Consider the following 16,513-nt stretch of genomic DNA (forward strand, 5'->3'; position numbering starts at 1 on the left):
TTCACTTTGTTTTCAAATCTACAATGTGGCCATGCAGTAACGACTGCATTAATAAGCAAAGAAGAAAACTGCAGATTCAGTGTACGTGTTGGAATCTATGCGAAGTGAAGTTTTTGTCAAGTGGTCAATTAAATACTGTTAAAGTAACTGCGATATATACAATTTGTCTTATTTTCAACAATCCAACATGTCATCTTTTGCAAGGTTTGCTTATGCACCGCATAGGTCACAACCTTAATGTAATGTAATTTTTATGCATTACAGTGTTCACAAACCATACCGAAACGCAAATGGCAGTTAATGTAGATGCACGCTGCGAGACATCAATGCAGTGACGTTTGTTGAGCAAGAAATGATGCGAGGTATATGCAGATAAATGAATGACATGTGCTTATATACATATTTATTTATATACCTCGCAGGCTGCAAGGTTGGAGTATTATGCGAGGGGGAATAGAAAAGTAGCTACAGAAGGAAGAAGGGCACAACATAAAAAAAACATCAAAAAAAGCAGTGCCAATACATTGCACCAACTAGTCCGTGTTTTACTGGCACAACACTATACAATACTTAACAAACAATAACAGAAAAAGTTACTGCCCGTGCACCCTGTACAGACAGTAAACCAGCAAAGCTGAAATGTGCAGCCCCGGTGTTTATCACTGGGTTAATTTCAATGGTTTATTCAAGTCTTTCTATATTATTGGTTATGTCTGTGTTTCTTAATGAGGTTATGCACATGTTTGGCTTGGGTTTATCACATTGTTTATTTGGAATGCCACACATTGCACTTTGCAAGATCACTATCATGGAAAGTGCAATGAGTGGTTCATTGTGGTATTCCAGCGGGTCCATCAAAGTCTTTCTGAATTATGTTACACACTTGTGTTTTTTAATGCATTAATCATAATGTTTATGACTCAGTTATGCACTGCAGTTACGAAGTGACACACCGGGGCTGCACATTTCATTTAATTAAATACAGGGACACATTTTCGAACCTATTGGGAAGTCGGAGAGAGACTGCTGCACGCGTGCTCTGCTGCTAGAGAGAAACGACGTCACTATCGGTCTAGCCAATGGCCCACCACACCTTTGCTGTGAGATAATAATGACATCATGATCTTGTCTTAACCCCGTCCCCCTCTGTGTCCCTTCCCTGCAATAATACGCAGATAAATGTATGTTTGAAATGCATAAGCATTTCTCTCTACCCAAAAAGAAATGTCGCCGTCCATCATGCAAGACGAATGCAATGGCTCACACCCCCTTAAACAATGGCTCATACCCCTACACTAGGGTTTTTGGGATCGGACCATGAGTGTTTCGCCTAGGCATATACAGCTTCACTGTAAAAAGAATGAACACCTTTCTGCTAGAAACCAAGGCAATCATGAGGTGTATTAATATATGAAAGTTTATTGAACATGCCGAGTAAATGCTGTTCGATAAGCAATAAACCGAATTTACACAAAAAGCAGAAGCAAGATCTGATGTGTGTCCATACAGATTCCAACAGGAAACGCATCCATCTCTGAAAGTGTAACAGTGGCCATGCTGACACAAGATTCTCCCAGTGTGTTTGAATCTACAACATCCATAATTTCTCTAGGCAGCGGATCTCCACAGAATGCTAGCTTCTTCCTCTACAATGCACTCTCCACATCTGAGCGTGCATTGTAGAGGAAGAAGCTAGCATTCTGTGCAGATCAGCTGCCTAGAGAAATTACGCAAGCTGTAGATCTAAAAATGCTGGGTTAATCTTGTCAGCACGGCCTCCGTTAGAAATGGATGCATTTCCTCTCGGGAAACACACATGAATTTTTGATTCTCCTTTTTGTGCATGTTCAGTCTATTGCTTGTCAGCGAGCATTTACTCGGTGTGTACATTAAACTTTTGGTTGTTAGATCATCTCGGTTTTCTTGTTTGTCCTATGTGTTCTCTGGTGCCATCTGCAGCCAGGCTATTCGTTTTTTTTTTTAAGACTGCAACAAGTCACTTTAATGGCCCTCATGATACCTTATAAAATCTTTTATTTGGCCAATGTAGCAAGAATGTACAGTGTGAAGCAGTAAGAACAGGGTATGCTAACTTCTGATTAAAAGGTTTATTGTGAAAATGCAGTGATCTATAAAGGTTACCACAAAGTAGTACAGCAATAAAACCTGATAAAGACTAGTGCTTGATGAAACCAAACATAAAAGCAGGAAAGGGAGAAAATACATATAGATATACAAGTCCAGGGAAAAAAAAACATTGTGATCATCAAGTGTGCATGTGGCTACCTTCCAGGAAACTCATTTTTTTCCCAGTGGCATGGAACTGGAAGAATGTGCTTGCACAAACAAGCTGTCAGTCCGTCTATTGGAATAACAACAAAGTTTCTTGAAAGGTGCTGGCATGCAGGATTGGCAATTGTAATGATTTTTTTTTCCTGCACTTGGAATTTTTCTATATTTTCTTTCTGTAGCATCTTTATTTATGTTTGCCTGTATCAAGCACCAATTTTTATCTATCCTTCAAAGATGTCTTTCTTTTTCTGGGGAAAACTCGGGGAAGGCAGGAGATGGAAATTCAAGACGATGAGCAACATGAGAACAAGGTGAAAGTAGGAGCCAACGTTTTCACACGTGGACCTTGAAGAAGACAAGTCCACTTGTCGAAACGTTGGCTCCTGCTTTCACCTTGTTCTCGTTTTGCTCATCGTCCTTTTTTTTGTGCTAATTTATATAACTCGCCACATTTTTACAAATGAACCTCAGTTGAAAGTTCGTCCTCATCCATATCTAGTGTCATCCTGTTGATACTGCTTCATGCTATGCACTCTTGCAACATTTGTGTGTGTGTGTGCACACGCGTGGATTTGGATGTGAGATCGGGCCCTTGGGCAGAGGTATCATTCTTCTCCTGTGCAGCCTTATGAATTCATTAACTATACTGCAACAGAAATTCGATGGACAGGAACGAAGTGAACACACCGAGTACTTCTTTCTTGTCTGTTGTCTATCTGTAGCACTTTAGTTAATAATGAATATACACAAACTCATCTAGTTTTCAGTTATTATGTCAGGCTTATAAGCCCGCTTGTTTCCTGAAATATCTGCATGGCTATGTATTCTGTAATTTAATTTCTGGCTATGTGCTTGCAAGTCGCGTGTCAATCTCCTGATTTTCCCGACAATCTTGTGTGATGTGCAGGCCCAGACAGTTTCTGGTGAATCCATGCAGGGTGTAATCTGCACTACAAGTGCTGCTTTGATTGCCTTCAGTTCAGCTTTTCTAGGTGTAGGATGACCTGGAATGGTACTCACTTATATGGCGTTTAGTTTTATGTAGTGTCATACTACTGTTACACTGGTATTGCCAGATGAGTGTACTATATGTGCCTTATGTTTGCTTGCATTTTCACGATTAGCAACCTCCTCTGTGTGTTTGGCAGTTGCATATAGTCTCCTGCCCTAATTGTTTGCCCCCATATTCCACGGTATGGGCCTGTTGTGTTTCAAGTTCAGGTACTCCCGAGGTTGTGTTTCTGAAGGGAGGGGTAGTCGTCTTTGCATCTCGTATGCTAGCTGGCATAGTATCTTGGGACGAGGTTCTGAGCTCTTGAGACAAAGAATTTGTGCTGCAGGCTGCAACTCTACTCCGTCTAGGAGCTTGTTCGTCAGCTCTTTTTCATAGAGGTCATCAAGCATGGTACAGTTGGAAAGACCTGTTATTACTACCCGATGCCTGTATTCGATGAGTTGTCTTTTTTGTGTGCTGCTGGTAATTCATACCGTGCCGTACCTTGGACACAAGCACAGCATCTGCGATTTTCTATAGTATGCACTAGTCCACCCCCATTATTTCGAGATTATTCTTTTCACCAGGTGTGGAAGTTGCGTCCAGGCATTGCATAATTGTTTCACCCACGTGCTGGCTCTGCCGTCACGGGCTTACACTAGCTGAGGATTTGTGGATGTTGACTTGCGGGCATATTTGTCCAGCTATGTGGATCACAATGTGCAATCTTGGGTAGTTCTTGATTCTAGTCTTTCTTTTTTTTTCCGACGTCCATATGAGCTGACTTATCAGAAAGCGAGAGGCCAGACTGGCCAAGAAAGTCTGCAGTGTTGTCGAGGGCTTGTTGCATCATTCTTGATTTCTGTATAAGATAGCTTTCCCATGGACTGTAATACACCATAGGCTGTAGTGTTTCTTGTAGTATGCCCGTGTTGTTGGTGTGTGTGCGCCAAATGTACCTCCAACTCTCACCTGAAATTTTCTGTCTTTCAGAAAGTTGCTGTTTAAGTGCTCTACCAGAAATGTTTTTGCTTATCGTTCCTCTTATTAGAGCAGCATGAGGTACTGCTGTTAAAAGCCTTTTCACTCTCTTCACTCTTTCATAAGCGGTATTACACAATGTCCTGCAATAAAGTTTCTGCTGCTTATGTCCCACTCATATCTGCCAGAAGGGACAACTCTCGAAAAAGGTTTTCTTTGTGCTATGTGTACGACGTAGTATGAGCATTCATGCCTTTTATACATCTGTAGAACCAGCTTCCTGACAGAGTACTTGCTACACCTGCTCATGCTTATTTGTGCAGTGCTGTTGAACAATACATATCGATGCAATGAATATTTACACACTCGAATTATCACGAAAGATGGTTGGTTTACAATTCTCCCCTTTGCTTTCTATTGGTGTTAGATTTTGCATAAGCATGCCCCCCTATGCAATAGTATTTTGAAGTGTAAGGGTTCAATAAAAGGTGATGAACTAAATCTAAGTGCAAGAGCTTTTTTTCTCACCTACAACTCCCATCGAAATGCGACTTCCATGGCTGGCAAATCAACCCCTCGCCTTGTGTTGGCAGCAGAATGCTATAGCCACAGTGGCAGGTGAACAAATTGAAGAACAATATTTCTGTCTATAACTTTTTTTCTTGCCTGTATGTAAGTAAAGTTTGGAATAAATTTGTCATGGCAAAAAAGCCCAGTTTATGGTCTTTTATTGAATAAGCCACATATTGTGTATAGTTGAAATGCAGAAATTTGTTCTGAAATCCTTGGGTGATATATGTTCTTGCAAGTAGCATGGTATTTCATTACTTATAAAAATAATAATCGCAGCGGATATCGTTATATGGATTTACACACTAATATATCTGATCACAAACTTATTAGAAACTTACTAGAAACATGGAAGGCATGTTTCTGCACACTTGATCCGCTGTGAATGTGCAATAACTGCTTGTACTGGCTGACTTCACAGCACAGTTTTGATTTACTTTTCTTCAGCGTGTCGTTTTATACTGTTTTATCCCCACAAGAACAGGCCGTTTGCCTGCTTTTCGCATTGTTGCAAGAGTTCTACATAATTGTGCTGGAGGGTACGTTGTCACTTTGCCTCTATAGCAAGCAATTTAATTAATCTGCTAGCTGTACAGTTGATTACCTTGCAGAGCAAGTGTTCATACAGATGCAGTAAGGATGCAAAGTCCGCAACATAGCCTATGTTTATTGGTTTCTGTGCAAGAAAAAAAAAATCTCCAGAGAAGAGGTGCAACTTAACGTGCATGTAATATTTTATTCAAGCCACGGATTTAATACTACCGTAGCAAATTCATTACGATAGCCTACACTTTTGCTCTGTCAAATTTAATAAGAGGCAAGATAAGCTTTCAAGATGAATCGGGAAATTCATGCTTGAAAACCGACAAGAAAATGCAACTGAACGGTACCGCGTTCAGCGCAACGTAGAAACTTCGGGTACTTTGCTGTCTTGTCATTTGCCCTTGCCGAGGTTGAAATAATTCAAGCTGCTCCGTAAGCGCGATTTTTGCATGCTACTCAACAAAAGAAAATTGTGACGACCTCGTCGTCTGCTGGGGATCGAACACCTCCTAGGACTGACAACTCGCAAAGGCGCACGAAGCAAACGTGAAAATGCACTTCATTTGCTGTGTAGCGTGTCAACAAACGCATAGCAATAGGAGAATGCAATCTGTACAAGTTTTTTATTCTCCCTTAATTCGCGCACGTACCTAAAATTACGATCCACGTCTCCGCGATTGCACTGCTCGTGCGAGACGCCATCAAAACAAACCGGCGAAATAGCTCCGTTGACAGCTCTCCGCGCAATTTCGACGGACAATCGCAGCGATCGGTGCGACGGTGCGACTGTGCGACCAACCGGTTGGTCGCAGCCGAAAATCGGGGGGTCGGCACTGCGACTGCGATTTTCATCGCAAACGACGGAAATCGCACTTCCGGTGCGACGAAAATCGCATCATGTGAAACAGGCATTAGACATGGTCGAATCGCCGACAACGCCATCATCGCCGCTTTACTTTTTATGGTCGATCTTTGGAACTTGTAGTGCTTGTCGAGGAAGCGCTCGACGACTCCGCTGCAGAGCGTTCTGAAGAGGAAGACTGGGTTGACCGGGAGGTCAGCTTGTGTGTCTCGCTTATAATACAGAGCCGAAGGACATAAAGTGCGACGTTTAACCCGTGCGTCCCTTCTGTAGAACGGAACGACGGAGCACCTTGCGCGGGACTGCTGATGCGTCCTCTCCTTCTCCCGTGTCCTTCTGAAGGGCACGTCATTCTGAAGGGACACGAACGAAAGTCAAGTGTGTATATTGAGTTGAGACAGGACTATAGGTGAAAAGTTATCGTATGGCGCAGGAGTAGACGGCACCACCTCAAAAGTAGGCGCTGGCGCAGTGCCGTTGCCAGCAATGCGCGAGGTTAGATGTACGGAAACACCAGCGCGTTCACTCACAGTCACTCACGCTTCCTCTTGGTACAAAAATGAAAGAACACTAGAACTGTAACACAGAAACCTGCTGTAGGCTTCCGCTCGATTATACAAGTGCTTGCCCCATTACTGTGCAAAAACAATAGGCATGGAGAAAAAATACGCTCGTGTGATCAGCGCCTGTTATGTCCACTTCCCCTCGTGTACGCGTCTTCCTTGCTGGTTTTTCTACTCATCTACAAATGTGTGTACCTAGTCGCCCAGCAAGAGACTGCCGTGACCCGCTGCAAAGGCACATCGACTGCAGCGTTCCTGTTACGAGGCCGCGGATACGACTGCCGGCCACATTCAGATTGCGGTGCGAAATTCAACAGAGTGTCACAAGCCCTGCGTTACGTGGAGAATTCGCCAGCTCTCGGATATGCATCTACTACCATAATCTGAAACGCTAGCTGGCGGCAATGACGACGACTGACTTAGACGATGGAGAGAATTATACACACGGAATGATTTCCCAGCACGACGTTGATGTCTGTGTGCAAAACCGCACGAGTGATGTCTGCTGCGCGTAATACGGCGGGATACCGCGCGGGTGTGCTGCTGCAGTCGTTTCATTGCAACGCAGTGTGTGTGTGTTTATACGTTGAAGACGGTCACTGAATTGCTTTAACCTTATATTTTGTTCAGTCTTTCCGGGCCACTTTATTATCTTTCTTGATTCAGTGATTCTTTCTTTCGCTGATTGCGGCTGCAGTAATAGTTGGCAATTTCAATCAAGCGTGTAGAAGTACATAGAGCTCACCACGTCTAAACGAAGGCTTTCAATCTCAAGTGCACTCATGGCGCTTAATCACGGCCCACTTTATTCGTCAAGCTCTACTGGCTCTGTATTGGCAGCCTCTTTTTTTCTCAGTCGTTTAACTTTTATGCGTAGTTGCCTACAACTATTGCAGACCGCGGAATTTTAGGTTTGTAATTCTCTGCTATATTACGGCTCGTCACTTTTGAAACTTGGCACTTTACGTATGTAAAAAAAACGGGGTTGCCATTTCCCGCTTCAAAAAAGTTGAAATAAGATGATGACCTAGTCGGGTTGCCCTGCTTACAACGAATATAAGGCAATGAATGAATTTCCTAGACGCCCTGGGCAGCGCTCTGCGAAGCGGAATGCAGGAACAGCAAATAAGAAACATTGCGTTTAAGCTCTTTGTGTGCGGTCACAAAGCCAGAGCCATTTGAATGTATTACTTCCTCTTTCCTGTTTCGGAGCTATCTGCCTTGAGAACGCAGACATTCGACTTTTTAAAACTTGGATTTCTTTTGTTCAAGAATAACAGAATGCTAGGCTAACGCATAAAGCTGCTCAGCTGCGTGTTAGTTATAAGTGATTGTCAGATTACTTTGCAGACAGTAGGCACGGATACAAATACACTAGAGTGACAAAGAAGCATTTTCACGCTTCCAGCTAACAGGTAACTTCAAACGCACGTTAGAAACAGCATCACAGAGGTAAAAGCAACACTAAACGACTGAAAAGAAAAACACAATGGCGAAAATAACACAGCACAGCACGGATATCTGTATGTATAGAACACCACAAAAACTTAATATTTGCCATCTAATATGCACATCAGTATTACAATATCGGTAGTAAATATACTCTTCAGACTGCCCGTCATTGCGATGCTAGTTAAGCAGTAAAGTTATAGTTATGTGTGCTGTGGTTCAACTCAGCATCACAGATGGCGCCACTAGCACAGATGCGCATGTCTAAGTCACCGCTATTCGACACACACAAAAAAAGGTAGTACCTGTACGGACAGGCAAAATTTCTGTCTTAACGGCTGTGCGCTTCCGAATACAACACGAGGGCACTTTGGGATTGCGTAGCCAGCGTTTAGAAAGCGTTTTGCGTTCTCTTCCACGAGAAGAGCGCCTTCGAGCGTGTGCCGGGTGTTGTAATCGCACGTTCAGTGCCCTTACACCTTTCGCATCGTGGAGAGAGCATTGTGCCTTTCGCAAACGACACGCGTGAGGCGCCTGCTGTGAAGGCACATTCTTAATCTAAAGGAACCGTCGGTCGGTAAACGGGAAGTCGTGTTTGCGCGGACAAATATTGTCCGACTATGGGCCGGTTGCAAAGAAGCGTTGCAGAGAAGTGGCACGGGTCGGGCATTGCCACAGGCGTAATGGCAAAGAGAAGCGCCTGCAGACCTACTTAGTCCTTTTCGCGCTTACGAACAGACAATACGAGAATGCTTGGCTTCGCGATTACATGTACTCAGAGTTATGTTTGATCGCAGAAAGCACTCGGCACGGTAGTGTTGAGCTACCCTCCTACTAAACTCCCAGTAGACTGCTGATTATTAGTGCGCGACGTAAGCAGTTTGCAGCAACTTCGGTCGCCAGACCTCAGATTTGTTTCTTGCTTTCATTTTCCTCATCATTTTTCTCTTCTGTGCTGTACCTTCCAAGACAAGCCGACGAAGCCTTCCTGGTGCAATTGGCCAAATAGAACGGGTTCCTCGTTCCTCCTAGTGTCTAGTCCACAACGCATAATCTGCCGTATTCGAGCCAAGGCTCCCAGCTCACCATAAGCTCTATACTGAAGAACCAATTGAGGGCTTTCACCTGCTTTTGCGGCGTTATCTGCATGCCGCATATCTTAATCTCTTCTGCGGCATTCTCGTAAAGCACGTTGGGAAATCGTTAAATGTTTCAAATGTGGTCGCTCTTGCAAAAATTACCTTCTAGCACTCCCTTTGTCCTTAAACCGGGTTGGTCGATAGCATCGGCAGAAGAACCGGAATGCTGGAGAGCAGTTGTCGTGCACACGATAACACTCGGTATAATAGTACTGTGAACAATGCATGGTGACTCGCCGTAGATTCACGTCTGGTGCGGCCAGTGGCGGATGTCGCCTGGCGCAGACGACAGGACGCGATTCACTGTAACCTGTCGACTGCGCCAATTTTCAAGAGTAGCAGTGACTTGCGTGTACGGATGGTCAGTGCTTATTCTCATGGGCTTGTGAGTGGCACTAAAACGAAATTTGTTGAGCCGTATCATTCAGGATGGCCTAAAGTTCAGTTTCATGTTGCAAAAGAAAAGATAAAATAAACACGTTATTTCACTTCCTGCTCGCTTCCTTCTCACTAAGCAAGCGGCATTTCGCTGCACTAGGAAGACTCCTTCGTTGCGCCATTACTCGAAAGTAGTGTAAAAAATCAACGTCCGGACTGTAAGGCCAAGTCAGTGTGACTTCTGGCGAATCACGGTTGACGATGGTATCCGCCGATACGCTAGAAGAATAACTGATAGAATTGTTCCCTTTCAGCATGCTGTGGTTCTTCAGGTCAGTCACGTGACACGTGGCCAGACCTGTTGCCTACCGCACTTCAAGGTGCTCTCCCTACACAGTGTCCAAGTTTTGCTTTGAATGTGATGCCAGTTTATAGTCTGGGCTTTGACTGTCGTGCTTTCCTGGAAGCTAGCTCTCTCTGACTGATGCGCTAATGCAAACTGGTCAGCTTCTTGGAAGTTCGCCTCAGCACGGTGCTTTGGAAAGTGTTCGTTTTAAAATCTGAAGATGGTAATGTTCGGGAACTTTCGTTAGTGTGGTTCGTGCACCGACGCTACCGCTAGACGCGGCAGAAGCAGGCCAGCCAGCCTACTATCGAGCCGAGCCAAGTCACGAAGTGCGCCGGGCGCGGCGGCATCGTCTTCATGACCACTGTGCGAGACACTCGGAGTAGGCAAGCCGCGCTTCAGAAGCAAGGCGGCAGCCGAGCTAGCGCGCCGTCGGCATAAGCAAAGCAGGCGGGCGTGCAGCGGGCAGCAGTCGAACGACTCCGCCTGTTCTTTCTCTCGCTAGAAGCGGCGCCGGCCTCAAACAATGGAGTAGCCTTCTTCGCTGGCTCCCTTCCCGTCCGGCACTTATCCCGCACCGCTTTGTTCGTGCGGTCCGCGCGTCTCGCGCAATAGTAGTTTGGTTTCGTTTTCTTGTTCTTCGCTCGGTGCTGCTGCTGCTGCTGTGTCCTGCTTCTGGTTCTCTCGGGGACACCGTCGGTTCGCTACCGCCTCCAGATCTCTGTGGGGGCGAATACGTGCGCGCTCGAAGTGTCAAGCCTAAACTGTACTGAGCAGAGAAACTGTGGCTGGATTCGTCCGCAAACACAACGCGCTCATCCCTGTACTGGTATCTGTCTTATTCTTTTTTTTTTCGCGTAAAATGTGCAGCGGCGGCGTTTGTATCGTCGGCTGCTTGTCGACTCGCTCGAATCGGTAGAGGCCGGTGGGCGGCGTGAGTGTCGTCTGTATAGTCGTGCGTCCGGCGCGCTGCCACTGACGTCTGCTCTCATTCGAAACGGCACGTCGTCTGCTGCTTTGGCGTCTCGTTGCTGCCCCACGTACGGCTGCCTTTCTCGCCCGTTCCAGAAAGAAGTATACCCCCAGGCATAATAAGGAGGAGTCGCAAGCGCAGCCCGGAAGCCGGCCCTGTCTCCCATCGCTTCCGGTTCTGCACTGCAGCGCGTGCGGAAGCTATACTTAGGGAGCGGAGGGGGGGTCCGCCCACGCTCTTGAAATGCGCGGGCACGGTACGATCCGCAGAAGGCGTTTCGTTTTCTCGTCTGCTCCGTGTGGTACTGTGCTGGAGCGATTCGCTTGAGAAACGCTGCCTGCATGCTGCAGCCTCTTCACAAACTGACGCCCTCGGAGTTACGGTGCTACGCGAAGCGTGGCCTCTTCGCGCGTTTTCTCTTCAGGTGTTGCTGCCACCAGTTGCTTTTTTGCTTGCCTTGTATTCTTCTTATTTCGTCTATTTATGCTCCGCCTTGCCATCTCTCTCTCTCTCTCTCCGCTTTCGTCTGTCGCCTTCCCTAGGGCCCGACACGAAATGTTCGCACTGAAACTTATCGCTCTTTGTCTTCGGGTAGAGGAGAAATATTGTTTTCTCTTTGCCGGCGGAGCTTCTCCCTCTCCGGAATCCAATTAGGTTCGCACTCGGCACTTCGACTGCGCCCGCACGCGTGATCTTGCCGGCTCTGTTAAGCAATCGCGAACGCTCACCGTGCGAGCCGGCTCGGTCATGGTCCGCGGAGCGAATCGCGTAATGCTTGTGTAACGCATGTGTTTATCGAAAGTGCACGTGCGTTTGTTCCCGTTTCCTTCTCCCCCCTCTCCTCCTCCTTGCAGCCGCCATTACAGCCATTTTCTTTTCTGCCTTCTCCTCAAATAGAGATATTTAGCAAACCTAGGGACGTACAGGGCTGCTTGTTGCTTTCTTTTGCTCGCTGACAACGCACTGTACAGCTTGCTCGATCACTTCTACTTCGGTAACTAAGCTTTCTGTGCTGAGAAAACTACCACCAGAGGACGCGAAAGTGAACTAGCCGCAGCCGAAAAGCACCAGACGTTGCCGCTGCCATTGTGCCAGACGAAATAGTCTGGCAAGCGTCTGCAATGAGCGTTTCCATTTAGAGCGCTCTTCACTGAGTACAAAAGGGGAGAGGGAGCGGCGTAGAACAATACCGAGGACTTTGAATGAATGGACGGGTAGATCTTTGTGTATATATATAGGCTATAAGATCATTGTATCGGGGCAGCGTCGAAGCGTGGGAAGAAAAGGCTATATAGATGTTAGCGCTGCCGCCAGAAGGCGCGGCAATCCCTCGAAGCCTAGCCTGACTTCTGAAATGATTTAACCTACAAGGCCGTAGGTTAAATGGAAGTCGGGAGTGGCGAACAGCTTGAATGGAAAAAAGGGGCAAGAACACGCATCTCCTTGCAAGAGGACCGATAACTGCTTAAATAGTAGTCGACTTTGGCATAGGGCCGTGCTTCACACACGAACAGAAAATTGATTGATTGATTGGTTGATTGATTAAATCACTGGTTAATGAGTGCGCGAAGAGACAAAAGAAAGAAAGTAACTGCCTTAAGGAACAGCGTGTATTCAACGCGGAATACTTTAAACTCCTACAACATTTTGTCTCTATAGAGAGTTCGTAGAACGTTCTTGTACGAAGTGTCTTGTTGGAGACTGTGTCGATTGTGAAACGTCCAATCAAGTTGCCTGCTCTCCGAACATATCTAATTTAAGTTACATTCTGTTCGGAATCCCTCATACTTAATCCATTACCAAGTGAGCAAGCATGTGTTAGATGAAAGATTCAATATAAGATTAATCAGTCTACGAGAAGAGCATTGCCACTTTATAAACACTGTGAGTGTATTTTTTGCAAATGATCTGTTTATCGTCTGGGCTATCAAGGTGCGAAGAAACTCATCAGAGCCGTCCCTTGCTTGTTGCCACGTATATCAATTCACAATCGTTCATAATTGGGTCGGACAGCACAACAACCCTATCGGTGGCTCTTGCGGCTGTAACGGAACAATCGCGCATCTTCTGTACATCCGCCCCCGCTTATTATACGAAGAGGCAGACTCTACGTACCGACTTGGGTACGGTGGACAGCCGGCCGCTATCAGCGCTAAATGTACTCCTGGTGTTCACAACAGACGTATGCGCTAAAGACAGCCAAAGCGTTTGTTACCTTCCTACGGTCGACGGACGAGCGGGGTACTGACCATGACGTGCGTCGCCTCAGAATTTCGTCCGTGGATTTATGTTTTGCTACTTCTCTTTCTCGCTTCCTATGTTCCTTTACCTCCCCCCCTCTCCCACGTGCAGGGTAGGAAACCGGACTTCTTTCTGGTTAGCCTCCCTGGTTTTCTGTTTCTCTGTGCCGTCTCGCGTGTTGTATATAGACTCACTTGTGCGTAAAACTGGCAAAGCTAATTTTAAAAAAAAAATACGCTTTTTTTGGTGCAGGCGACCTCCTGTTGCTTGTGAGGACGAGCCGATGAGTCGGTGACAACCCGCAATGGAGCGGCGAATCCCCCACGTCCGGGACGTGTTCAGCGACATGCGCTCCTACGACTACTCGCCCCGGTCGAGGCGCAAGGAGTCGGACAGCCCGCTGCCCGCGCCGCGCCACCACGCGCCCAACAACAACCAGCACCAGCAGCAGCAGTCCAATCAAAATCGACACCCCGACAAGACGCCCAGCGCCCCTGGCGGCGGCGCGGGCACTACGCCGAACGCTCTGACGGAGCGCGACTTCCGGCACCTGGAGCGCCACCTGTCGATGAAGAAGACCATACGGAAGCAGATCAGCCGCAACTTGGCTCAGGTGAAGTGTCGAGCAGGTTTTTGTCCAGGTAATGCCGGGATGTCGTTCGGTACTGAAGGGTCTTCATTCTGGACACTGTTGAGTTCCGCGATATGTTTGTGTTTTTAGATAATATCACACACGGCGAGCCGCCATTTCGGAGAACGATCGGAGATGTAAAAAGATGGCTAATCGGACAATGTGGCAGAATTTGACAGTGTCCAGAATAACACCCCAGTGCCAAGAATAACACAAGTCCAGGTAATGCCATGATGTCGTTTTCTAGGGGTACTTCTGGCTACAGTCGAACCGCGCCATCTTTTTGTTTTGAGCTTGTCACAGACGGCGTAGCCACCCTGTGAGTGACAGATAACAAGATGGTGTATTCGTCCGTATGGCAGAATTTGATAATGTTTATTTTTCTATAAGCATACTGTACACTGATATGTGTATGGTTATGCCTATATCTCAGTATATGAGATAAGGACCTTGTTGACCTTTCTATAATTGCTCGAAAATTCTACAAATTTTCAATCAGTTTCTTCGAGGAAGGCCTCGCATGCACACTTCTCATCTTTCTATTCCCTCTCTCCCACCCCGCAGAGTAGGGTAGCCAACCAGACACATTTCTGGTTAACATCCCTGCCTCCTCTCTTTATCTCCTCCTCCTCCTCCAGCCATCGTATCCCATTCGTAACCCGATCGCACAAGTGAATATAAGTGAAGATGGTATCCTTTGTATTTTGCCTAAGCTTGATCTAAAGAAATCTGGATCTGACAGTATATCAAACGTTTTTCTTAAAGATATGCTGTTCGGGTGGCAAAGTATTGTCATAAAATTTACGTAACCTCCTTAAAATTTTCCGTAATACCTGATGACTGCATGGTGCACTTCAAAGGAATCGTTGGAATGAAATTACTATAGGCCAGTTTCTTCGACATACACAATTCGTTAGTTACTAGAACACATTACTTTTATGACTGTTGTGTTGCATCTAGAAAATAACGAACTGCGTAGTGACAACCTACATGGCTTCAGAGCTCTTGATTTCAGCTGGAATGCCCATTCTGTAAAAAAAAAAAAATGCATCACCTTTGGTCCGCAGACTTTTGCTCGGGACTGTACGTCCTCAGGTCCTCGTCGAACATCTGGGTGATTGTGGCACTCTGTATGTGTCATGTGGAATGTTGTTCCCTCTGTACAGTAAAACGTAGAAGAAGAAGAAGAAACTTTAATATAGAATAGTCCGGCAGTGCTTGCTGTGGTGGCCTCAGGTGACGGCTCGAAGTTCTTGGACTCGAGCGGCATCTTCGGCTTGCCGGACGGCCCAGAGCTGGTCTGCCAGCTCTGAACTTCTGATAGCCGCCTCCCAGCGGCGGCGACGCCTACGGAGAAGGTCCCCGGCGGCTCCCGCATCCGGGGCGGCGTCGGGAAGAACGGAGCTCGAGCCTTCTACTCTGGCAACAGCCGCGATTATGGACGCGTCGCCAACGGAGCTGCTTTGATTACCGTTGTTGCCGGTACACTCCCAGAGCATGTGTCGCAGCGTTGCTCTGCGTCCGCATGTTTTACACGCGTCTGTTGGGTACAAACGCGGATAGCAGTGGTGTAAGATAGCGGGGCTAGGGTAGGTGTGCGTCTGGAGCAAGCGTAACGTCACGGCCTCGTTCCTGTTCAGTTTATCGTGTGGTGGCGGGAATCTGCGTCTTTCGAGTCTGTAGTGTTGGGTGAGGTCTCTGAACGTGGTTAGGCGATCGCCCCACGCCCAGTGTTTTTCTTGTTGCTGTGTTTCTGTTGTAGTGTCCCGATCCGGCAGATCCGATGCCCCGCTCTCGGGGGCGGAGGCGGCCACATAATCAGCGGCGGCTCGGCGTGTGAGACCTCGAGCCGTGGCGTGGGCCGCCTCGTTTCCCGCTAGCGGAACATCGGTGTGTGCCGGGGTCCAGAGGAGGAAGACCGTAGAATTTTGGGGTTGCGAGGGCGATGACGAGTCGCCGTCGTCAGAAATTTGGAGTATGCGGGCCGCTTCCCGCGAGACACGACCGCGCGCGAAGCCGCGGATTGCCGCCTGCGAGTCGCTGATCACGATCGCAGCGTTCGGCACCGCGACGAGCGCTAGGGCTATCGCGGCTTCTTCGGCCGCTTCCGTGTGTCCCGTGGTCACCGTGGCGCTCGCGAGGCACCTACCCGAGCGGTCTACAACCGCTATCGCGTGCGCGCTTCTCCCTCCTCCATATCGCGCAGCGTCTACGTACACCGCCTCGTTGCTGTTACCAAACTTCTTCTCAAGGTCGCTTGCTCGTTTGTTGCGCCTCCCGGCGTGGTGCGTCGGGTGCATGTTCTTGGGAAGCGGCGGGATGATCAGGCGGTCGCGAACAGAGGCGGGAACCGCCATCTTTTCTCCATGCTGAGTGTGGTACGCGATGCTGAGCGACTCGAGGATGCATCGACCTGCCTTTGACCTGGATAATCGTTCGTATTGCGCAATGTCGTGCGCCTCGATTAACTCGTTGAGAGAGTTGTGAACTCCGAGCTCTAGAAACTTGTCGGTGCTCGCGTTGAGTGGAACGCCGACCGCCCTCTTGAAAG

At 47.2% G+C, this 16,513-nt stretch overlaps 1 protein-coding gene across 6 annotated transcripts in view; it reads left to right on the forward strand.

Moving 5' to 3' along the window:
- LOC135901975 (uncharacterized) overlaps positions 1 to 16,513 on the forward strand; it is a 210,699-nt gene that overhangs the window by 187,390 nt on the left and 6,796 nt on the right. For all 6 annotated transcript variants that reach the window (XM_065431855.1, XM_065431856.2, XM_070525281.1 and 3 more), the window contains one exon: positions 13,584 to 13,944. In XM_065431855.1, coding sequence (XP_065287927.1) covers positions 13,636 to 13,944 — 309 coding nt within the window. In that variant the 5' untranslated portion in view covers positions 13,584 to 13,635. The remainder of the gene's footprint in view (positions 1 to 13,583; positions 13,945 to 16,513) is intronic.

Source organism: Dermacentor albipictus, chromosome 9 (assembly GCF_038994185.2).
Source record: "Dermacentor albipictus isolate Rhodes 1998 colony chromosome 9, USDA_Dalb.pri_finalv2, whole genome shotgun sequence".
NCBI lineage: Eukaryota > Metazoa > Arthropoda > Arachnida > Ixodida > Ixodidae > Dermacentor > Dermacentor albipictus.